The 24,759-nt window shown below is 41.7% G+C and overlaps 2 protein-coding genes across 2 annotated transcripts in view; both read left to right on the forward strand.

The window, feature by feature from the left end:
- Positions 1-24,759, forward strand: part of CRACD (capping protein inhibiting regulator of actin dynamics) — a 279,136-nt gene that overhangs the window by 15,113 nt on the left and 239,264 nt on the right. The gene's annotated exons all lie outside the window — the stretch shown is intronic.
- LOC126955384 (40S ribosomal protein S20-like) lies at positions 20,520-20,971 on the forward strand. The gene has a single exon (XM_050791881.1). The coding sequence runs from the start codon at positions 20,578-20,580 to the stop codon at positions 20,935-20,937; it is 360 nt and encodes a 119-aa protein (XP_050647838.1). The 5' UTR covers positions 20,520-20,577; the 3' UTR covers positions 20,938-20,971.

A 24,759-nucleotide genomic window follows, 5' to 3' on the forward strand; every position in this document is an offset into this window, starting at 1 on the left:
CTCAGCTCACTGCAACCTCTGCCTCCCAGGTTCAAGCAATTCTCCTGTCTCAGCCTCCGAAGTAGCTGGGACTATAGGCTCATGCTACCATGCCTGGCTAATTTTTGTATTTTTAGTAGAGATGGTGTTTCACCATATTGGTCAGGCTGGTCTCAAAATCCTCACCTCAGGTGATCCACCTCCCTCAGCTTCCCAAAGTGCTGAGATTACAGGCATGAGCCACCGCGCCCAGCACCATGAGTCTTTATGATCACACAGGGACTGTTACTTTCCAAGATTCACCACCTGCCCTCTGTAGTTACTTGTTTGTGGGGCGAGGCTTCTGGGAAAAGTACCTCAGCCTTTTCCTTGTGTCATGCAGGAACTGACTCCTTGCCCTGACTCCTTGGTAGTATCTGCAACCTCCAGTGAGGTACAGTGTAGAGCAGTTCAGCTTCAGCTAAGTGTGCACTCACTGTCTTGGTTCACTTGCTGGACTCATGGCCAACTGTTTTTTTTTTTGTTGTTGTTGTTGTTGCTATTGTTATTTTTAATTGTGGTACAATACACATGCCACAAACTACTATTTTACCCATTTTTAAGTGTACTATTCAGTGGGATTAAATATATTCAGTGTTGTCTAACCATCATCACTGCCCATCCCTTGAACTTGTTCATTATCCCGAACTAAAACTCTATACCTGTTAAACAATGGGAACAGTGGGTTTACCTATCATCCCCTCCCCTCAGCCCCTGGCAGTCTCTATTCTACTTTCTGTGTCTGTGAATTTGCCTATTCTTGGTTCCCTCATGTAGATGGGGTCATTCGATATGTGTCCTTTTGTATCTGACTGGTTTCATATAGCATCATCTTTTCAGGGTTCATTCACGTGGTAGCATGTATCAGAACTTTATTCCTTTTTCGTGGCTAAATAATATTCTATTGTATGGATATATCACATTTTATTTATCCATATTCATCTGATGATGGACATTTGGGTTGTTTCTACCTTTTATCAGTTATGAACAGTGCTTCAGTCAGCTAGTTCTGAGGATGCTCCCAGGATGCTCTACATTGCAGGGCAGAGGCTGTGGCTCTCCGTAACACCCCAAGGCAGCCACTGCAGTTGGTTAGTTTTGAATACCCCAGCAAGAGATAAGAAATCTCACAACTGTATTATTACTTCTCTCTTTAAGGGTTTTTTGGAGCTTTCCTAAGTACATCAAAACTCAGCATTCTACATGAGGAGTTTTGCATCATAGCTTGTGGTCAGAAGCTTATCTAAAATCACAGGTGTGGTGGCTCATGGCTGTAATCCAAGCACTTTGAGAGGCTGCGGTTGGAGGATCACTTGAGTCCAGGAGTTGGAGGCTACTGTGAGCTATGTTCGTGCCTCTGCACTCCAGCTTGGGCAACAGAGCAAGCCCCTGTCTCAGAAATAACTAAATAAACAAATACATGAATTAAATAAATAAATAAAATTGTAATTGCAGTCCTCATTCTGTCATATGGGGAAGAGAGGCAGGTGGCAGGTGGAGAATAGTGGTGGTGACACTCCCTAGTAAACAGGATTGTTCTGCTCTGGCTCTATATGTCTGCCTGGAACCCTTTAGCTCTCCCCACCACACCACACAGGCAGCACACAAAGTACAGGGAAGGCCTGTCTCAGTGCTATGCACATGGAAAAGGCCATATAAATAGCATGCTGAATCCTGCAGGAAATAATGAATGAATGAATGCATGCACACAGGGTAGGTGGGTATTATATGTGACTGAAAAACAGCCTAGAAGAGGAAGGAAGATGGTGATAGGAGAAAACAGGGAAAAGTAAATGGCTTAAGATAATGGAGAGTAAAGATCAGAGCCAGATGCATTTAAGTTAATTAATTAATTCTTAATTTAAAGAATTAGCCAAGATGGTTCAGAGGGAAAGTTGCAAAATAGAACAGGGCTTGCCTAGGTCCCAAGATTATACAAGAGCCTTTTGCATTTTCAGAAAAGAATTGAAGTCTTCATCTAGGAGCCTCTGTTTCTTATAGAATATTAGGAATAGAAAATGGGAATCCAGAAGACAAAAAAAATTAAGACAAAACTAAGATATATGATTCTTCTCCATAGAAAATCCGGAAGAAGGAGAAGAGGATTTATTAGAGATGGGGAAGGTGAGAAAGGCTGAGTATCACAGATAAGGAACTCTTGGGGGCAGCTAGTGTGACTTTGTGCTGAAGAATTTGGCCTGCCCCAAAACATGCCGCATAATATTTAAATTTCCATCATTTGATTCACTTCTTTGGATCTGGATACCTGTCTGTAAAGGGTTCCTCTTAAAAATCTAATTCTTTGCCTGGGAGGGATAGCCTGTTATTAGCGTGGATCCATGTATTTAATTAGCATTCATCAGCTAACAAAAAAACAGGTCTTGGTTCTGCGCTTCATTTGCATGACAAGTTTAGTTTTCTCCACTTCTTTTTTTTTTTTTTTTTTTTTTTGCTCTGTCACCCAGGCTGGAGTGCAGTGGCATGGTCTTGGCTTACTGCAACCTCCACCTCCCGGGTGCAAGCGATTCTCCTGCCTTAGCCTCCTGGGTAGCTGGGATTACAGGAGTGCAACACCATGTCCAGCTAATTTTTGTATTTTTAGTGGAGATGGGGTTTCACCTTGTTGGCCAGGCTGGTTTCGAACTGCTTACCTCAGGTGATCCACCTACCTCGGCCTCCCAAAGTGCTGGGATTACTGGTGTGAGCCACCATGCCCGGCCGTCTACTTCATTTTTCAGACCAAATGGTTGCATTGCATTCTCTCATTCATTCAAAAATATTTAGTGAGTGTTTACTCTGTGGTCAGAGGTCATTTTAGATCCTGGAGATGTCCTTGCCCTCATGGACCTCACATTGCAGTGTGTATGTGAGGTTGCAGGCAGCAAATGGATAAGAGAGATCATATTTTAGGTCATGGCCCAGAGTTGGGGAAAGAAAGGCAGGGAAGAAGGATCAGGCATAGGAGGTTGGGAAGATGGTGGTGGTGGTGGCTTTGGATAGTATGGTCAGGAACAGCGTCTCTGAGAAGCTGACATTCGAACAAAGCGCTGCAGGCAGTAGAAGAGCGAGAAGTCCTGTGGTGATCTGGGGAAAAGGCATTTCAGAGGGAAGGAACAGCAAGTGTAATGGGCCAAGGCCAAGCCCACCTGCCAGATATAAGCAACAACAGGGAGCCGCTGTGGCCTGAGGGGAGGGAATGGTGGGGACAGCGGGAGAGGAGGTCTGAGGAAACCAGGATCAGACTCTATAGGGCCTGGAGGGCCATCAGAAGGACTTTGGCTTTTACTCCAGATGAGACAGGCAGACTTTGGAGGATTTTAAGCACAGAGTGACATGATCTGACATACTTTCCAAGGATCTGTCTAGTATTGAAAATGGACTTTAGGGGAAGGAGCATAAGAGCAGGGAGACCGTTTACTTAGAAGGATACTGGCAGCTTGGACCAGAGCAATAGTGATGGAGAAGGGTCAGATTCTGAACATATTTTGGAGTTAGAACCAATAGGATTTACTTGCAGTTTGGACGTGGGGTGTGAGAGAATCAAAGATGATGCTAAGGTTTTTGCCCTGACTGTGGTGGTAGGACTACAGTGGGGTATGGATTTTGTGCATAAAGATCTGGAGTTTGATTTTGGACAGTTTAAGTGCCGTGGTGGGCTGAATAGTGACTCTCCCCTGCTCCCTGAGACTCATGCCCACTTGGAACTTTAGAATATGGCCATATTTGGAGGTAAGGTCTTTGCAGATATAATTGGTTAAAAATCTTGGGATAGAATCATCCTGGATTTATGGTGAGTCCTAAATCCAGTGACTGGTGTCCCTGTAAAAGGAGAATAGGACACAGAGACAGAGAAGGGAGAAGTGTGGAGACAGAGGCAGGGATTGGAGTGATGCTGCCATAAGCCAAGGAATGCCAGGAGCCACGGGATGTGGAAGAGGCAAGGAAGGGTCCTCCCCTAGAGCCTTTGGAGGAAGCGTGGCCCCATTGACATCTTGATTTCAGACTTTTGGCCTCCAGAACTGTGACAGAATAAGCTTGTGTTGTTTAAACCACCCAGTTTGTGGTCACGTGTTATTGCAGCCCTAGGACACTAATACAGATACCTGTTAGACATTGGCGTGTCGATGTTGAAATGACAAGTGGGCTTGGATTTCATGGAAATGATCTCAGCCGGGGATACGAAGTTGAGAGTCTTTAGTTTAGAGATGGTGTTTAAAGCAGTGAGAACAGCTGAAATCCTCAGGGACAGTGTCTAGAGAAGAGAATAAATTTATGGAGCTAGTCCCGGGACTCTCCTGTCTGCAGAGATTGGGCCAGTGATAAGGGAAGACCAGCTCGTGAACTCATCCTGGCAGATGTCTGGCAGAGAGCACTGAATCTTTCTCCCTTTCTGAGTATCAAGGAGAAAAATTAGGTGTGGGTTTAGAGAGCTCCTACTTTTAAGGCACTCAGTTAGCTTTTGTTCTAAACTAGCCTCAGATGACTTTCCCCCAGGGAATATTATATATCAGGGAAAGAAGAACGCATAGGGAGGACCCTTTGTCCTGTTCAAGAATGAGCAATAGAAAGCTGCCAGAATAGTCCTGGAGCAGCAAAGAAGCTGTCTCAGTCTTTCTCTTTCCGTGCTCCAAAAAAGAGACTATACCAGATCAAAGGAGGAATGAGAATCAATTAGAGAGATGGACTCTTTCAAACAGTCATAGCAGGTCGGAACTAGAAGGGGCTTAATTAAATGTGATAATGTTTCTACAAGCTTAGCCTACAGCTCTGCGTATAATGAGTGAGCAACTTCTGTAATTATTATTGGTTAACAGCTATTTTCTAATCCTAAATTTTCATTGTGCAGATAAGGAAAAGGAGAGTCAGATGTTTTGGAGCCAATGGTGATTCCCTTCAGCTACACAAAAAGAAAGAAAAATCAGCAAAGTCCTTAGCTTGGCACTTAAGGCCTTCTTTACTTGGTTCACAGTGCATTTCTGGTCCGTGCTTTTCACCCAGCACTCTCAGATGTGACCTCTGCTCAGGGTGGCCAGCTTTGCCTACACTCCTTCCACTTCCTCTCTCCCTATCTGAGTCCTTGCCCATTTTAACAGCTCTAGCACCACCTGAGAATTCCTTCCTGACTTGTCTACACAGCTCTCTTCCTCTTTGAAATTCTCTAGCATGATTCCCAGGACACTGGGTGCTACAGCTACTCTGCTTGGGGTTGTGATGGGGGGTCAAATACTTTGAGCTTCCAGCCCCCCTGCCGTTTCTGCGACTTTTCCTTGTGTAGAAAGAGTCTGCTGGATAAATACTGTAGGAATGCCAGGGGCTATGCTGTGTGTGTGTGTGTGTGTGTGTGTCCCCACAGGCAGATATACCTTTTTAGGTTCTCAGGAGGAGAGGCAGAGAACTGTCTTTTTTGCCTAGCAGCTGCCCTGGTAAAACCCTGATGATAGAGGTTGTGTGTGTGTCTAGCATGGCCTCTTTGACATTTTGTTATCATTGACTACCTTGCCGTAAAAAGAAGCCTTTTAAAGTTGGATCCTCCTCATGTTATCTGAAATAAAATAGATGACATAATAGCCCCATTTGTACTGACAACTTCTAAGAATCAAATAACTTACTTTTGGTAAGACTTATTCTCCTAAAATTTTTGCACTAGGATAAACTTAAGATGACCCAGGAAAAGAGCAAATTGATCTCTTGCAGAAAAGACACTGGTGACAGTGAAGTGTACCTGCGGTAACCAGTATCTTTTCAGATAGACACTTTCTTACTTCATGGGCAGAAACGCATCAGTTTCCTGTGGTGAAAGTAATGGATGATCATTCTTCTTGTTTTTATCTTGGCTCTATCTGTCTAAAATTGTATTTGCCTTGTCAATGGGAGACCTGGGGTATGTATCCTCTACCTTAATATGTTGTGATGTTGGCCGGGCGCGGTGGCTCAAGCCTGTAATCCCAGCACTTTGGGAGGCCGAGACGGGCGGATCATGAGGTCGGGAGATCGAGACCATCCTGGCTAACACGGTGAAACCCCGTCTCTACTAAAAAAATACAAAAAACTAGCCGGGCGAGGTGGTGGGCGCCTGTAGTCCCAGCTACTCGGGAGGCTGAGGCAGGAGAATGGCGTGAACCCGGGAGGCGGAGCTTGCAGTGAGCTGAGATCCGGCCACTGCACTCCAGCCTGGGCGACAGAGCGAGACTCCGTCTCTCAAAAAAAAAAAAAAAAAAAAAAAAAAAAAAAAAAAAAAAAAATATGTTGTGATGTTAGCAATTACTGTGAGCACAGGTTGTATTTCTTTCTTTCTTTTTTTTTTTTTGGAGATGGAGTCTCACTCTGATGCCCAGGCTGGAGTGCAGTGGTGCGATCTCAGCTCACTGCGACCTTTGCTTCCCAGGTTCAAGCAATTCTCCTGCGTCAGCCTCCTAAGTAGCTGGTATTACACATGTGTGCCACCACGTCTGGCTAATTTTTGGTATTTTTAGTAGAGACAGGGTTTCACCATGCTGGCCAGGCTGGTCTCAAATTCCCAACCTCAGGTTATCCGCCCACCTCGGCCTCCCAAAGTACTGGGATTACAGGCGTGAGCCACTGTGCCTGGTCAATCTCTTTTATACCTATAAAAGTTTCAGAATTGGGACATTTGGGCCCAGATAAAATGTGAACTCTAGCTAAGGTTCATAATATAAGAAACATAAATTATGCTTCTGTTTATCCTTATACTCTCATAAATTCTTTTTACCTAAGGCTTTCTACCTTGTGTGCTGTAAAGGTGTTCATTAAAACTGAGTGAATGCACTAGTAAAAGATGGTTTATGGCAAAGAGGACTGATTCGCTTTGTCAGGATTGCTTCATGTCTGGTAATGAACAAGAACAGAGACAAAAATTTGCTTTAATTCCATCATGTATCTTCTACTTTAATTCTTTCAAAAACGCAGCCTTGTTGAGATACAATTCACACACCATAAAATTCACCCTGTACTGTGCACAATGCAGTGGTTTTTAGTATATTCACAGAGTTGTGCAGCCATCACCACTCTCTAATTCTAGACCATTTTCTTTCTTTCTTTTTTTTTTTTTAATTATACTTTAAGTTCTGAGATACATGTGCAGAGCATCCAGGTTTGTTACATAGGTATACATGCGCCATGGTGGTTTGCTGCACCCATCAACCTGTCATCTATATTACGTATTTCTCCTAATGCTCTTCCTCCCCTTGTTTCCCCACCCCCTGACAGGCCCCAGTGTGTGATGTTCACCTCCCTGTACGCATATGTTCTCATTGTTCAATTCCCGTTTATGAGTGAGAACATGCGGTGTTTGGTTTTCTGTTCTTGTGTTAGTTTGCTGAGAATGATGGTTTCCATATTCATCCATGTCCCTGCAAAGGACATGAACTCATTCTTTTTTATGGCTGCATAGTATTCCATGGTGTATGTGTGCCACATTTTCTTTTGTTTTTGAGAGGGAGTCTTGCTCTGTGGACCGGGCTGGAGTGCAGTGGCCGAATCTCAGCTCACTGCAAGCTCCACCTCCCAGGTTTACGCCATTCTCCTGCCTCAGCCTCCCGAGTAGCTGGGACTACAGGCGCCTGCCACCTCGCCCGGCTAGTTTTTTGTATTTTTTAGTAGAGACGGGGTTTCACCGTGTTAGCCAGGATGGTCTCGATCTCCTGACCTCGTGATCCGCCCGTCTCGGCCTCCCAAAGTGCTGGGATTACAGGCTTGAGCCACCGCGCCCGGCCCACATTTTCTTTATCTAGTCTATCATTGATGGGCATTTGGGTTGGTTCCAAGTCTTTGCTATTGTGAATAGTGCTGTAATAAACATATGTTTGCGTGTGTCTTTATAGTATAATTATTTATAATCCTTTGGGTATATACCCAGCAATGGGATTGCTGGGTGAAATGGTATTTTTAGTTCTAAATCCTTGAGGAATTGCCACACTGTCTTCCACAATGGTTGAACTAGTTTACACTCCCACCAACAGTGTAAAGGCGTTTCCATTTCTCCACACGTTCCTCTCCAGCATCTGTTGTTTCCTGTCTTTTTAACGGTCACCATTCTAACTGGCGTGAAATGGTATCTCGTTTTGGTTTTTGATTTGCATTTCTCTAATGACCAATGATGATGAGCTTTTTGTCATATGTTTGTTGGCTGCATAAATGTCTTCTTTTGAAACGTGTGTATTCATATAATGGGTGAGCAACTTCTGTAATTATTACCAGTTAATAGCTACTTTCTAGTCCTGAATTTTCGTTGTGCAGATAAGGAAATGGAGAGTCCTTATTCATATCCTTTGCCCACTTTTTGATGGGGTTGTTTTTTTCTTGTAAATTTGTTTACGTTCCTTGTAGATTCTGGATATTAGCCTTTTGTCAGAGGGATAGATTGCAAAAATTTTCTCCCATCCTGTACATTGCCTGTTCACTCTGATTATAGTTTCTTTTGTTGTGCAGAAGCTCTTTAGTTTAATTAGATCTCATTTGTCTATTTTGGCTTTTGTTGCCATTGCTTGGTGTTTTAATCATGAAGCCTTTGCCCATGCCTATGTCCTGAATGGTATTGCCTATTTCCTTCTAGGGTTTTTATGATTTTAGGTCTTACATTTAAGTCTTTAATCCATCTTAAGTTAATTTTTGTATAAGGTGTAAGGAAGGGGTCCAATTTCAGTTTTCTGCATATGGCTAGCCAGTTTTCCCAACACCATGTATTAAATAGGGAATCCTTTCCCCATTGCTTGTTTTTGTCAGGTTTGCCAAAGATCAGATGGTTGTAGATGTGTGTTGTTATTTCTGAGGCCTCTGCTCTGTTCCATTCGTCTATATATCTGTTTTGGTACCAGTACCATGCTGTTTTGGTTACCGTAGCCTTGTAGTATAGTTTGAAGTCAGATAGCATGATGCCTCCAGCTTTATTCTTTTTGCCTAGGATTGTCTTGGCTATACTAGCTCTTTTTGGGTTCCATATGAAATTTAAAGTCATTTTTTCTAATTATGTGAAGTAAGTCAATGGTAGCTTGATGACAATAGCATTGAACCTATAAATTACTTTGGGCAGTATGACCATTTTCACAGTATTGATTCTTCCTATCCATGAGCATCGAATGCTTTTCCATTTGTTTGGGGCCCCTTATTTCCTTGAATGGTGATTTGTAGTTCTCCTTGAAGAGGTCCTTCATGTCCCTTGTAAGTTGTATTCCTAGGTATTTTATTCTCTTTGTAGCAGTTGTGAATGGGAGTTCACTCATAATTTGGCTCTTTGTTTATCTATTATTGGTGTATAGGAATGCTTGTGATTTTTTTTCATTGATTTTGTATCCCGATACTTTGCTGAAGTTGCTTGTGAGCTTAAGGAGTTTTGGGACTGAGACAATGGTGTTTTCTAAATACACAATCATGTCATCTGCAAACAGAGACAATTTGACTTTCTCTCTTCCTATTTGAATACCCATTATTTCTTTCTCTTGCCTGATTTCCCTGGCCAGAACTTCCAATACTATGTTGAGTAGGAGTGGTGAGAGAGGGCATCCTTGTCTTGTGCCAGTTTTCAAAGGGAATGGTTCCAGTTTTCGGCCATTCAGTATGATACTGGTTGTGGGTTTGTCATAAATAACTCTTACTATTTTGAGATACGTTCCATCAATACCTAGTTTATTGAGAGTTTTTAGCATGAAGGGGTGTTGAATTTTATCGAAGGCCTTTTCTGCATCTATTGAGATAATCATGTGGTTTTTGTCATAGGTTCTGCTTATGTAATGGATTACATTTATTGATTTGCATATGTTAAACCTGCTTTGCATCCCAGGGATGAAGCCGACTTGATTGTGGTGGATAAGCTTTTTGATGTGCTGCTGGATTTGGTTTGCCAGTATTTTATTGAGGATTTTCGCATCTATGTTCATCAGGGATATTGGCCTGAAATTTTCTTTTTTTGTTGTGTCTCTGCCAGGTTTTGGTATCAGGATGATGCTGGCCTCATAAAATGAGTTAAGGAGGATTCCCTCTTTTTCTATTGTTTGGAATAGTTTTAGAAGAAATGGTACCAGCTCCTCTTTGTACCTCTGGTAGAATTCGGCTGTGAATCCGTCTGGTCCTGGGCTGTTTTTTGGTTGGTAGGCTATTAATTACTGACGCAATTTCAGAACTTGTTATTGGTCTATTTAGGGATTCGACTTCTTCCTGGTTTAGACTTGGGAGGGTGTATGTGTCCAGGAATTTATCCATTTCTTCTAGATTTTCTAGTTTATTTGCGTAGAGGTGTTTATAGTATTCTCTGATGGTAGTTTGTATTTCTGTGGGATCAGTGGTAATATCCCTTTTATCATTTTTTATTGTGAATTCTAGACCATTTTCATCACCCTAAAAAGAAACCATTAGCAGTCACTCCCAGTTACTCCCTCCCCCAAGCCCCTGGCAACCAAGTCTCCTAGCAACCACTGATCTGCTTCCTATCTCTATGGAATTTGCCTATTCTGGACATTTTATATAAATGGAATTGTATAATATCTAAAAATGAGGTCTTTTGTGTCCACGGGTTCCTTTCCCTTAGCGTGTTTCCAAGTGTCACCTACATTGTAGCATTTATTAGTGCTTTATTCCTTTTAATGGCCGAATAATATTCCATCATATGGGTAAACCCGCTGTAGTTATCCATTCACATTTTGCTGAGTTTCTGTATGTTCATGTGGCTGTGATCAGACTTACTGTAACCCCAAAGAGAGATTTAAACTTCATGGGGAAGGGAGCTAATTAGGAAAAAAAAAGTTTAAAAAGCTTCCTTTGGCTGGGAGAATGTTTCCCTTCAAATTTGTATGTTGAAATCCTAACCCCAAATACCTCAGAATGCGACTGTATTTGGAGATAGGGCCTTTAAAGAAATCATTAAAATAAAATGTGGTCATATGGGCAGACCCTAATCAATATAACTTGTTTCCTTATGAGAGGAAATTTGGGCACAGACACATACAGAGGGAAAGACCACATGAAGGTAAAGGGAGCCACGCCTAGCAGAAGGAACCCTGCTGGCACCTTGATCTCAGACTGTGGCCTCCAGAACTCAGAAAATACATTTCTCTTGTTGAAGCTACCCATTCTGTGGCACTTTGTTATGGCAGCCCTTGTAAATGGATACAGGGACAATATGGAAAAAAGGCTGAGAAGCTCTGAAGTAGAGTAACTACCTTATTTTTTTTTTTTTTTACTTCAGCTCTACTTTCTGATTCTCTGAATTGTTGAAGAATTGCAAAACTGGTTTTTAATGTTAAAGTATTATGAATAAGTACCATTTGCAAAGGAATATACCCTTCTACATCAACCTACAATTTGAACCTCAGAATTGCTGTGTAAGGTGATTAGACAGGATTCCTATTCTATATATGCCACTGGGCCTTTATGCATGTCATTCCCTCTGCCTGGAAAGACAGGTCCCTACCCCTGCATGTTGCCTTTTTTTCTTTGCTAAATTCTTTCAGGACCTAACTTCCTTCAGGAGGCTTCTCTAGCCCTCCAGTGTGCTTTCTTAGTGCCAGCCATACTGCACTGTGATTGCCTGTTGTTGTCTGTTTCTTCTGTCAGACTGGTGGTTTTGTGAGGGGGACCCTATCTTTCATCGCTGAATATCCAGCATCCAGCGAAGTGTAAAAATATTTTGTTGATGGACAAATAATATCATATAGCTAATAACTTGAACATAGGTTTTTTTTTTTAAACACCTAAATGCAGTCATTTCTCAACTCTACATGCTGCTTCTTAATTCATCCGAATTACTTGTCCTAGTGGACATGGTTTTATCTCTGAGTGTAAGAGCATGCTGGTGGGATCTGCACCCTGCACCGTGCTGTAGGCCCCTTCACATTTGGACAGTGTGATATTAGTCCATTCTCACGCTGCTATAAATGTGCTACCCGAGACTGGGTAATTTATAAAGAAAAGAGGTTTAATTGACTCACAGTTCTGCATGGCTGGAGAGGCCTCAGGAAACTTACAATCATGGCTGGAAGGCACCTCTTTACAGGGTGGCAGGAGAGCGAATTAATGCCAGCAGGGGAAGTGCCAGACGCTTATAAAACCATCAGATCTCCTGAGAACTCTCTCACTATCGCAAGAACAGCATGGGGGAAACCACCCCAATGATTCAGTTCCCTCCCATTGGTCCCTCCCATGACATTTGGGCATTATGGGGATTACAGTTCAAGATGAGATTTGGGTGGGACACAGCCAAACCATATCATCATGTATATGTGCACGTGTGTGTGTAATTAACTGACACCTTGACTTGTTACCAAAGGATTTAATGCTGCCTACTAAAAGCCTCACGTGAGTCTAAGTCTTCTGTATTTTCCTAGTAACCTCTTATGGGAGACTGTGATGCAAACAAATTTCTTCTTCCTTCTAGCAGTCGGTGCAGATGGGTAATAGATAATGTTTTTGATATAACATAAACTTAAAGCTGAATCCAGATTTTATGTTCACCATGATCATAATTGTTTCATTCCAACTTTGCACATAGACTCAGCAGCTAATATATCAGGTCCTGGGGATATAAAGGTGAATAAAGAAAGGTTTTTACTCTAATGGAGTGTACAGTTTGTCAGAGAATAGTCGTGAACACAGATAAATTCTACCACAGCAGAGTTACTGCTGCAATAGAGTTATGAACAGACTGCTGTGAGACCTTAAGAGCTCAGCAACTGCTCTGCCTGCAGGTATTTGGGGAAGGCATCATATTTGAGCTGGGTTTTGAAAGGAGTGCAGGAATTTGCATGATGTAAAGTGGGAAAGAAGTACATAAAGACACCAAATTATGAAAAGATCTTGTCTCACAATGAATACATATGTGATAAAAGACTGAAAAGGAATATCCCCAAATCAATAGTTGATGTTTTAAAAAATAGTTATATAGTTTTAATTGACAGATAATAATTGTACTTATTTATGTGGTACATTGGTGTTTTATGTTTGTAGAACTGTGGATGCTTTTTTTTTCTTTTTAAGAACTTCCTTTAATATTGTTGTTTTATTAGTTGCATAACTCAGTAACATGAAACCAGAGCCTTTAACTATTGAATCAGGAAATTAAAGTGAGTTAATTTATTTTTATTGCTTATGTTTGTACTGAATTTGACATCTAGATTAAAACACGAGTATTGACTGATTTACTAAATTGTTACTAGGTTTTTAGGAAAAGGTATAGAACAGGATACCATTTGGTCCAGTTTTTCCTTTCTTTTTGAGACAGAGTCTCACTCCATCACCCAGGCTAGAGTGCAGTGGTGTGATCATAGCTCACTGCAGCCTCAATCTCTTAGGCTCAAGCAATCCTTCTGCCTCAGCATCCTAAATAGGTGGCACTACAGGCATGCGCCACCATGCCTGGCTAATTTTTTTTTAATTTTTTATTTTTAGTAGAGATGGGGTCTCACTCTGTTGCCCAGGCTGGTCTTGAACTCCTGAGCTCAAGCAATCCTCCCACCTTGGTCTCCCAAAGTGCTAGAAGTACAGGTGTGAGCCTCTGCACCTGGCCCCTTTATTCATAAACAGACTCCAAGTTTCCCTTTTCCCTTGAGTCTCCATTGACCAGTTCTCATCTGGGAGATCAGGATATGCCTGGTCAGTTTTACCCTTGGCTGAAATATATAAAGGGTGCCTCTCAGACTGGTTGAGCAGAGAGAGTTCACCCTGGAGGCAATTAGTGGAGTGTGTTCAACCAAGAAGGCTATACAAAAGGATGGCTTGGAGGAATCTGGGAGAGACTGGATTATTTATCAGGCCAAAGTTATAAGCGAATAATCCACAAATGGAGCTCTCAGAGAGCACTGCAGGTCCACAGAAGAGAGCAAGGAATGCTGAGCAAGGGATGTTCAGGAAACGAAGTCTGCAGACACTTGGCTGCCGGTTGAAGGTGTCTTTTATGTGGAGTCCAGTGTGTCCTGCCAGGGAAGAGGAGGCCATTTAAAGGCACCGTGCTGTCCCAGACACCAGGCTCTGGAGGTTTTCCCAAAGCAACTTTAGAATGAGGTCAAATAGGCTTTTCATTTCACTGTGTATACCAAAGGTTATGACTGACTCTAAAGGTATATATGAAAAGATGTCTCCTTTCTGATTTTATTTCTGGAAGGAAGATTTCAAAAAAATTTTTAATTGCTTAAGGATGTTTATTTTATCAGGTTCAAAACCAAACTTATTTCTAACATCCTCCTAGTAATTTTTTCTTCTTTTCTTTTTTTTTGAGATGGAGTTTTGTTCTGGCATGCAGGCTGAAGTGCAGTGGCATGATCTTGGCTCACTGTAACTTCTGCCCCCCAGGTTCAAACCATTCTCGTGCCTCAGCTTCCCGAGTAGCTGGGACAACAGTTGTGTGCTATCATGCCCGGCTAATTTTTATATTTTAGTGGAGATGGGGTTTCACCATGTTGACCAAGCTGTTCTTGAACTTCTGACCTCGAATGATCCACCCACACATCCTCAGCCTCCCAAAGTGCCAAAGTGCAGGGATTACAGGCATGAGCCACTGTGCCTGGCATAGTCGTTTTTTCTTTTAATCTTCTTTTTTTGTCTTTAAAATTGTTAAAAACTTCAATGAAAACCATGCAGTAGCAGATTTGTCTTTTTTTCCGACAACAGAAGGCAAGTATAGGTTTACCGTTGAACCAGTTTAATAATTTGATTGATCAGAACGTGAGTATTAGAAGAATGGCTTGAGGGGGGATATATGTGACAGGATAAGGAACATTGCAACATAGAAATACTGCTTTCTAATGGCTTACAATATGTGTTATTAGCTGAGCATTTCATGTATTATAATACATTTCAGAACAATGTTAAAAGAAATGACGGTGGCATTTGTGATGGCTCATGTCCATAATCCCAACTACTTGGGAGAGTGAAGTGGAAGGATCGCTTGAGGTCAGGAGTTCAAGTCCAGCCTGGGTAACGTAGTGAGATCCTGTCTCTAAAAATAAATAAATGAAAATAAATAAATAAATAAATAAATAAACTTTTTAAAAAAAGAAATGGTGGTTAAAAAAAACTGAACTATAAGGGGTTATCTCAAAATAGTAGTGTTTGCTTACCTCTGGAAAGATGATCATGTGTTCTGGCCCATAAAATAGTATTTTTTTTTTCCAGAGATGATTTAAACAATTCTAAATTTGATGTCCATAAACCATTTTACATTATTTATAGGCAACCGAGTACACACGATCAGATATTAAACTGCACCAGATTTTTACTTGTTTTAAGGGTGTTTTATGGTGCAAATCCAAAGATCAGATGTCACATCTGCCAGGAAGTGCTACATAATTTTTACTTTTTCTGCAGTGCTGTTACAGCATGCGCGCATGCTACTGCATGGGCAATGAAGAATTCTTGTTTTGTTTATCAGATAGGCTCTGATTATAAACTGAAGAGTGGCTCCCACTTTTATGGAACCTACTGTGAACTTGAGTATTGTATGTGTTGTGGTAAATGGTGATAGCCGGCCAACTCATTAGTAAGGTCAGCTTTCTAGAAGATAGAGTTACAAAATAAAGGCCCCTCTCCCTTCAGCAGATTGTTTCAGTGGCAAAGCAAGGTGATGATACCTAAAATATTCATTGCTTTTAAAGACACCCTCCCTTTAGTGACCAGTAACCAGGACACCAGACCCTAATTATTAACAAAGGCAACTGATAATGTTTAGAGAAACAATGCCTTTCTCCCTAAAAACAAAATTCTAAATGGTTTCTCAAGCTACATCAGATCTATCACTTTCTCTTTTACTCCAGTTGTATCTTAGATTAAGTGAAATACCTGCATGACTGTCTTTTGTTTATTTATTACTGATTTTTTTTGTGTGGAGATGGGGGTCTCATTGTATTGCTCAGGCTGGTCTTGAACTCCTGGCCTCAGGCAGTCCTCCTACCTTGGCCACCCAAAGTGTTGGGATTATAGACATGAGCCCCTGCTCCTGGCCCTGTCTTTTGTTCAAATTATTTCATTTCAACAACAACTTGCACGTAATACTACTTTGCCTAGGACCCACCTGGATGTTCTGTGGAGAATGTATCACAAATAGTTTTATTTTTAATCATCTGGGCAGCTATACAATATGACACCCAGAAATGCAAGGATCCCATTGAGGTAGAGCACTCAGGTAAATGGGCTAATTAATTTTCTGATAAAAGCATTTTTGTGTGTGTGTTGTCTGCCCTTATTCATTCAACTCCAGGAGATATGTATTTAGTATTTGTGGTTGGTGGCGACGTCATGCAATGTTAAATAATATTTAAAGCAGCTATGAGCTATATAAGAGATGTTGCAAGACATTAAAATTAATGCTGCACATTGGTAAAGGAAAATTATCTTTGTAGGGTAGATTGGTAGGGGAAGACTGTGGGATTTTCATTCATCCATTCATTTATCAAATATTTACTGAGAGCTTATTAAGTTCCTAGAACCTCTCTGGTTATTGGGCATGGGATAGTGCATAAGATAGGAAGGTCGGCGGGCGTGGTGGTTCATTCCTGTCATCTCAGCACTTTGGAAAGCTGAGGCTGGTGGATTGCTTGAGGTCAGGAGTTCAAGACCAGCTTGACCAACATGGCAAAACCCCATCTCTACTAAAAATACAAAAATTTGCCAGATGTAGTGGTGCGCGCCTGTAATCCCAGCTACTTGGGAGGCTGAGGCAGGAGAATTGCTTGGACCTGGGAGGCGAAGGTTGCAGTGAGCTGAGATTGCGACATTGCATTCTAGCCTGAGTGACAGAGCCAGACTCCGTCTCAAAGGTGCTAAGGTGCTTACATTCTTTTGGGAGAGCAAGGCAATAAACAAAAAGTTTATTTAACAAGAAATATTTGGTAGTGGCTCTGTAGAACCTTAGTATAGGGTGGTATGATAGAGTTGCCTCCAGAGACTACTTTAGATTGTAAGTCAACATAGGCTGCTATGAAGAGGTGATATTTAAGTAGAGGCCTGAATGATAATAAGGAACCAACCATGCAGCGATCTGGGCATTCCAGACAGAGGGGTGGACCATGCCCAGGGCCAAAAGCAGGAAGGAGCTTGACATGTTTGTGGAACAAAAATATGAGATCCGAAAGATGAGTGAGGACCAGATTGTATAGCAGTTTGGATTAGATGCTAATTGCAGTGGTAAGTCACAGGAGGCCTTTAAGCAAAGGAGGGCCATAAGTTTATGTTTTCAAATTTCATTCTGGCCACTGTGGAAGGAAGGCAAGAGCAGAAGCAGTGATACTAAGGTGACTGCAGAAGAGATTCTGGTGCCTTTTATGAGGGGGATGGTAAGGTAGATGAGTGAAGTAGATAGTTTCGGGTTGATAGCCTATAGATCTGCCAGTGAATTTGAAATGGACGTAAGGGAAACAGAACTCAAAGATGACTTCTAGGTTTCTGGCTCAAGCAGCTGGGTAAATGATGGTGAACTTTGAAGAAAGGATGGGATTTGGAGAAAAGGAGCCAAGAATTTGAGTTATAGAGCTGGGACTAGATGTGGCTTATGGAGAAAGTGCTAAAGATTTGGCTAAAACAAAAAGCTTTTACTCAGTGCCCCCAAGAACAGAGGACATCAGATTCTGTCTAGTAAATTTTTTTTAAAAGTATTATAAATGTATAGTTGTTTCCATAAGAAGGGCCCATCAGGAGAAAAAGTGCAGTAGAAAGGATGGGGAATTGAAGGAGTAGAAAATAGAAACAGGATAAATAAACAAGTCAGAGAAAGACACACAGATAAAGAGATAAAAAGAGAAAATACAGACAAAAGAGACAGATGTGCAGAATTAGAGAGAGAAGGGGCAAGCACGCTCACACAGACTCTTCACTCTCCTCCATTCTACACCTGGAGCCAGAGAGACACTAGAGGCAGTTGTGAGATCAAAACTTTTTTCTTTATTGTAATTAACTATGAAGTGATAACAAGACACAGACCAAAAGCAAATAGGACCAAATCTTTATCTGAAACAGGAAAGTTGTCTTTATTCTGTTGTTTATTATTAGAGTGGATCTTCTGCCCTGAAATATTGCCAGGATGAAAATGGAATTGCCAGGATGAAATGAAAATTTATTAGCTAAGCAGAGAGTTGAATAATGGCCAGAAAAATATATTACTGACGGTGCACAATTACTCACTTTGGTAAAGATAAAAGGCTCTCAAAAGGGATTGTTTCTCCTCAATGAAAACAGTGAGAAATTAACTGTCAATTAACTGGTTAAATTGAACTTTAGGAATAAACCCACGAACAAATGCACAATTCATCCATCCATCCATCCATCTCATACCATACCCTACTCTACTCTACCCTACCTTACCCTACCCTAAACTTACCTAAATTTATTGATGTCATAAATAGACTCTATTTAGAATAGAAAAACACTTTACTTTTTTTTTGTTTGTTAGGTTTTGTAAATAATATCTATAGCCACCCTAGACTAATTGTTAATTTTCTTAGAATTGGTGATTGGTTAAAAATATGTTTCCTAGGCTGGGTCATGCCTGTAATCTCAACACTTTGGGAGGGTTGAGGCAGGTGGATTACTTGAGCCCAGAAGTTCGAGACCAGCCTGGGCAACATAGCGAAACCCCATCTCTACAAAAAAAACAGAAAAAATTAGCTGGGCGTGGTGGTGCACATCTGTAGTCCCAGCTGCTCTGGAGGCTGAGGCAGAAGGATCACCTGAGGCCGGAAGGTCTAGGCTGTGGTGAGCCATGATTGTGCCACTGCACTCCCGCCTGGGTGAGAGTGAGACCTTATCTCAAAAAATATATGTATGTATTTACTAGAAATCCACAAGAACCTACAAATGAATTGATTCAACAGTGAGGTATGAGGAACAAAGTGCATTATTAGAAGACCAAGAAACATGGCAGGTGTCCTATAAGAGGCAGTGTTATTGGGACCTCCACTGTGCATCATCCCAAAAGACCAGTGAAACTCTCTAACAAATAACAAAAATAATACTATATAGTTTAAAAGCTATGGAACAACAATGGAATGAAAAGTCATGAATTGCATTTGGCTGAGGGTTTTTCTTATTATTTCACCCTTTCCTTCTTCCTTTTCTTCTTCCCTCCCACCTTCTCTTCATTTTCTAAAAAAATTCTTATATGAGTTTTCCTTAGGAGGACATAGAAGGAACACTCAATAAAGACATTGTACCTGGGTTCTGTTATTTAAGATTATGTCTTAGTAGTTCTGTGAAAAAAACTAAACTAGATTTCTAAAATCTATTTTAATATAACATTCTAAAATAATATTTAATATGACATTTGTATTTATCTTATTTTGACTTCTCGCCTTTTAGGATATTATTGATGTTGTTAATAATATTGTTACAGTTGGGGTCAGCACCAGCCAGCTCCAAGACAGAACAAGGCCGTAGACACTGAGATATGTCTGATGAGATGATGGGGAATGTGTTATGATTTATAAAGACAGATGAATTATCACTGCCCTTTCCTAGTGAATAATACTCAGTATTTGCCACAAGAGGAGTTTGTTTTTTTTTTTTTTTTTTTTTTTTTTAAATGAATGATCATTCAAAGTAGAGAGCTAGCATGGAGAATAGTCTGGTTAGTATGGGAAGTTCTGTGCTGGGGCTATTACCATTTGGATTTTCCTTGGAAGTTTCGAGGTGAGTTTTGATTAGAACATTTAACTTCATCAAAGGTTACGTGATTGGATTGCGTATAAAGCTGCTTTAAGTATTAAAATAGAGACATTTTGACTTGGATTACCAGTTAAACCATTTTGGGCACAGCCTTAACTGCAGGTGGTGTGATTGAGATGTCTGTGGGTTGCCACATAACTCCACAGTTTGCTTTTATATGTGTGATTGTGAGTGGGAAGGGTGGAGTACCGGCACTTGGCATGAACAGATCATGCTTCCTGACATCTCTTCTCCACAAGCATTCTTTTCCAGGTGACAGAGACTTGAACAGATTTCGGGAGACACTTTAAGAGTGAAAGGTGAGAGGAGGAACGGACAGTGGAGAGGTGTGTGCTGCACATGACTAAATATTTCCTTCCCGTTTGACATTACTCTCCCGGGAGTCCTTAAAAAAATATTAGTAGAATCTTTATTTTAAAGTTTATTTATGTGGGTCTTATGGAAGCCCTAAAGGCTCCCTTTATTTTTTCTTACTTCAAGTGGAAATTATTTCACATCTATGTTTGATGTGGTGGTGGGGAAAGTACCCTGGACTTAGAGCCAAGAGAAACAGATTCTTGTCTGAGCTCTGCTGCTGAATAGCTGTGTAGGCTCTCTGGCTTACTGGGCAGCAGAGTCTTCATCTGTCTTAGAGATTGGCAAAGTTTTCCTGTGATGGGCCAGATAGCAAATTAATTTAGGTTTCCCAGGTTACATGCAGTCTCTGTTGAGTATTTTACTTCGGTTTTGTTTGTTTGTTATAATCCTTTAAAAATGTAAAAACCGTTCTTAGCTCCTGGGCAGGTCATGGGCTGCATCTGCCCTCTTGCCTTCATTGGCTGAGTCCTGATCTGTATGAAAGAAAAGGAGGGGGCTGTTCGCTCTCGCCGAGGAACAAGTCGGTCAGGAAGCCGTGCAGCAGCCATGGCTTTTAAGGATACCGGAAAAACACCCGTGGAGCCGGAGGTGGCAATTCACCGAATTCGAATCACCCTAACGAGCCGCAACGTTAAATCCCTGGAAAAGGTGTGTGCTGACTTGATCAGAGGCACGAAGGAAAAGAACCTGAAAGTGAAAGGACCAGTTCGAATGCCTGCCAAGACTTTGAGAATCACTACAAGAAAAACTCCTTGTGGTGAAGGTTCTAAGACATGGGATCGTTTCCAGATGAGAATCCACAAGCGACTCATTGACTTGCACAGTCCTTCTGAGATTGTTAAGCAGATTACTTCCATCAGTATTGAGCCAGGAGTTGAGGTGGAAGTCACCATTGCAGATGCTTAAGTCAACTATTTTAATAAATTGATTACCAGTTGTTTCAAAAAAAAAAAAGAAAGAAAGAAAAGGAGGGGAAGAAATGTGAAAAGAAGGAGCTTGAACTAACAATTTTTAGATATAGGACTCTGATATGTTCTGAGGAGCACCAGGCTAAAGAATAGATTCTGGAAGCAAGAGTTAGTTATTTATCTTTTTCCCTTAGATTTTTAATATTATATATTTATTCATGGTATAGTTTCTCTTTTCTAATTTCCTCAGTTTAAATTAGATTTCACTCCTATTTCCTGTTCTTCAGTTCTCCCTGCATATTACTATTTACCATTTGCACACTCCCCAGATTTCTTATTGCATACACATTCCTAGGGAAGCAAACAGATGAGAGGAGTGGCTTTCTTTGCAGATGGAGACGTGGCCTTTCACTTAGGGAAAGGGAAGCAGCCATTTGATTGCCCCTGGAGACCTAAGCAGGGTTGTGAGTGCTAAGCAGGCAGAGCCCAGCAACTCTGAATCCTGGGAGGGCGCCAGGAATGGCAGCCAGGAATGGGTCAGGGAGTGCACGCTGATAAAGACCTGTGTCCTTCCTTTCTGATAGTGTTTGTTTGTTTGTTGAGACAGGGTCTCACTGTGTCACCCAGGCTGGGTTGTAGTGTTGCAATCATGGCTTATTGCAGCCTTGACCTCCTGGCCTCAAGCGATCCTCCTACCTCAGGCTCCTTAAAGTGTTGGGATTACAGGTGGTGAGCCACTGAGCCCAGCCCTTGCTGATAGTGTTGAATCCTATTACTCACACTGAACCAACAGTCTGAAGTTCTATCTGAAGTGTCCCCTTAGCTCATGTTGGAATGTGCTGACATTTTTGTTTCCTGGAGGACCCCGGACACCTCCTTCACTTTCCCTTCACCTCTTCCCCTATCTAATCCATGCAAATCCAGTGCCCCATTCTGTTTGGATCCTCTTCCCTACCCCTCCTATCTGATTTCCATGGCATTCAGGAAGTGTCCAGCTGCATCACTTTCCCGGCACTGCCCAGTGAGTTTCCTCTCACCATTTCTCCACTGAGGCTGTTGGCTGGTGCAGTTGGTGAATCAGCCTGGCCCCCATCAGTGCCATGTGGTCTTATGGCTGACTTTGGGGCTTTGATCCTGGAACCACTTTGAACATGTTTCCTCTATTCTCAGGCAGGCACTTATGAGAAAGAAACTGTCACCGCTCCCCTCTTTCACCTTTCATTCACTTCTCTACCACAGTTACTGGGTACCAGCCCTGCCATGCCACACAAATGGTCTCTCTCCCTCTTCTTCCTTTTTGAAGGAGTACTAGTGATTTTGTCTGCTGGTTCACCCCTTTAATGTTACAGTTTACCTGATTCTTTCTGAAACCTTCTTCTTCCTTATGCCTTCTTTAGCTGGTTTCATTCATTCCTGTGGCTCTGTCGCCTCTATGCTTATTGTTGCCAAATGTGCATCACCATGCCATCCGAATATTTTTTCCTACACATCACACTCTTTTATCCAGATGCCTACTGGACATAACTGGTTCAATGCCCACAGAAATCACAAAATTCAGTGTATACAAAACTGACCTCAGTCCCTTCTCCCTAAAACCTGAAGCACCTCTTTTGTTCCTTACTTATTTCAGTTACCCAAGTCACTGAAGCCATAAACATGAACATCTTCCTAAGGAGTGTGTCACCACTCTTTCTTCTCCTGTATCCCTCCTTTGCCTGTCTGCTACCATGTCACTAATTCAGGCCCTCATTACCCCTCTCCACTATCTCTTTCTCTTTTGTTTCCCCTTAAACCCATCTCTCCTCTGTTGCCACGTCTAAAATTTAAACCCATTATCATTTCACACTCTTGAAAATTCTTTCAAGAATTTCCTAACACAGAATAAAGCCCCAAATCTCCAGTGTGACTAATGACTCTATGATCAGGCTCCTCCACCTCTCTAGATTTTTTTTTTTTCTTTTCAGCTTTTATTTTAGGTTCAAGGGGTACATGTGCAGGTTTGTTACATGGGTAAATTACATGTCATGGGGTTTGGTGTACAGATAATTTTGTCACCCTAGTAAATAGCATAATACCTGATAGGTAGTTTTTCGGTCCTCACTGGGGCCACTCTCAAGTAGGCCCTGGTGTCTGTTGTTCCCAGCTTATTTATTTATTTTTGAGACAGAGTCTTGCTCTGTCGCCCAGGCTGGAGTACAGTGACGTGATCTCGGCTCCTGCAACCTCTGCCTCCTGGGTTCAAGCAGTTCTCCTGCCTCAGCCTCCCAAGTAGCTGGGACTGCAGGTGTGCACCATGATGCCCGGCATTATAAATTTAAGAAATACTTTAACCAAAATTATCTGGTTTCTGAAGCAGTAGGAAGAATAATGGATTTAGTATTAACGACCTCAGTTGAAGTATTCTTTTAGCCATTTCTAGCTAAACTGATTTGTGCCAAGTTACTTGCCTCTGAGGCTCCCATCTTTAAAATGGGCACATTACTACTAACAATTGAATAATTGAACAAATTATATACTGTACTTTTTTTTTTCTTTTTTTTGACGGAATCTTGCTCTGTTGCCCAGGCTGGAGTGTAGGAGTGCAGTGGCGTGAGCTTGGCTCACTGCATCCTCCGCCTCCCAGGTTCAAGCAATTCTCCTGCCTCAGCCTCCTGAGTACCTGGGATTACAGGTGGCCGCCACCATGCCCAGGTGATTTTTGTATTTTTGATAGAGACAGGTTTCGCCATGTTGGCCAGGCTGGTCTCGAACTCCTGACCTCAGGTGATTCACCTGCCTTGGCCTCCCAAAGTGCTGGGATTACAGGTGTGAGCCACCATGCCCAGCCTAGTTTTTCTATAGTATTGTACCTCAACTTTTTCACTAACAAATTAGAGATATTTTACTTTGGGTTTGAGTACATGAATTAATATTTAATATCACCAGTAAAGTGCAACATTTAGAATGTCCCCAAAAAGTCTGGCACCACAAATTTACATGCCCTGTAGAGATCCTACCTTAACCGGAATTTGAATTTCCTGTGCCAGCTAAATTGGGTCACTTTGTTAGTGGAAGCTTGTGTTGCTGCAGTCCCGGGGCGTCTTGCCCTTTGTTAGGCTGTAAACATGATGCTGTCCTCTTCCCTCCTACTCCTTTGCTGCTTTTGTTACTTGAGGGTTCACTTTGCAGATTTGTTTTTCTGAGCCCTATCACTTTTCTTGATAGAGTGTCTACTGTTAAGTTGCCGCCTATGGCATTGCTTCCTGTGGGGAACCTAGCTAGTGTGTGTGTAGGAACTATTTAGACAAAGTAGTTTCAGTCAAGGTATTATCGGAATTTTTTTTTTTTTTGAGACAGAGTTTCAGTCTTGTTGCCCAGACTGGAGTGCAATGGCACGACCCCAGCTCACCGCAACGTCCGTCTCCTGGGTTCAAGCAATTCTCCTGCCTCAGCCTCCTGAGCAGCTGGGATTACAGGCATGCACCATCACGCCTAGCTAATTTTGTATTTTTTAGTAGAGATGGGGTTTCTTCATTTTGGTCAGGCTGGTCTCAAACTCCTGACCTCAGGGGATCCACCCACTTTGGCCTCCCAAAGTGCTGGGATTACAGGCGTGAGCCACCGTGCCCAGCTATAGGATTTTATGGTCTGTGACACTAGGTTCCCCACTGAATTGTTCTGGGTGCTTACCTGTGAATGGGAGGAGGTTTTTTCTGCCATTAAGAGTTTTAATCCATGATTAGTCTGCATAAAAAGTTCTTAATGAGGAGTATTACATTGACTGTATAGCTTCACCTTAAAATTTCATTTTAAAATAATTGCATTTGCTTAACCAAAATAT

Source organism: Macaca thibetana, chromosome 5 (genome assembly GCF_024542745.1).
Source record: "Macaca thibetana thibetana isolate TM-01 chromosome 5, ASM2454274v1, whole genome shotgun sequence".
NCBI lineage: Eukaryota > Metazoa > Chordata > Mammalia > Primates > Cercopithecidae > Macaca > Macaca thibetana.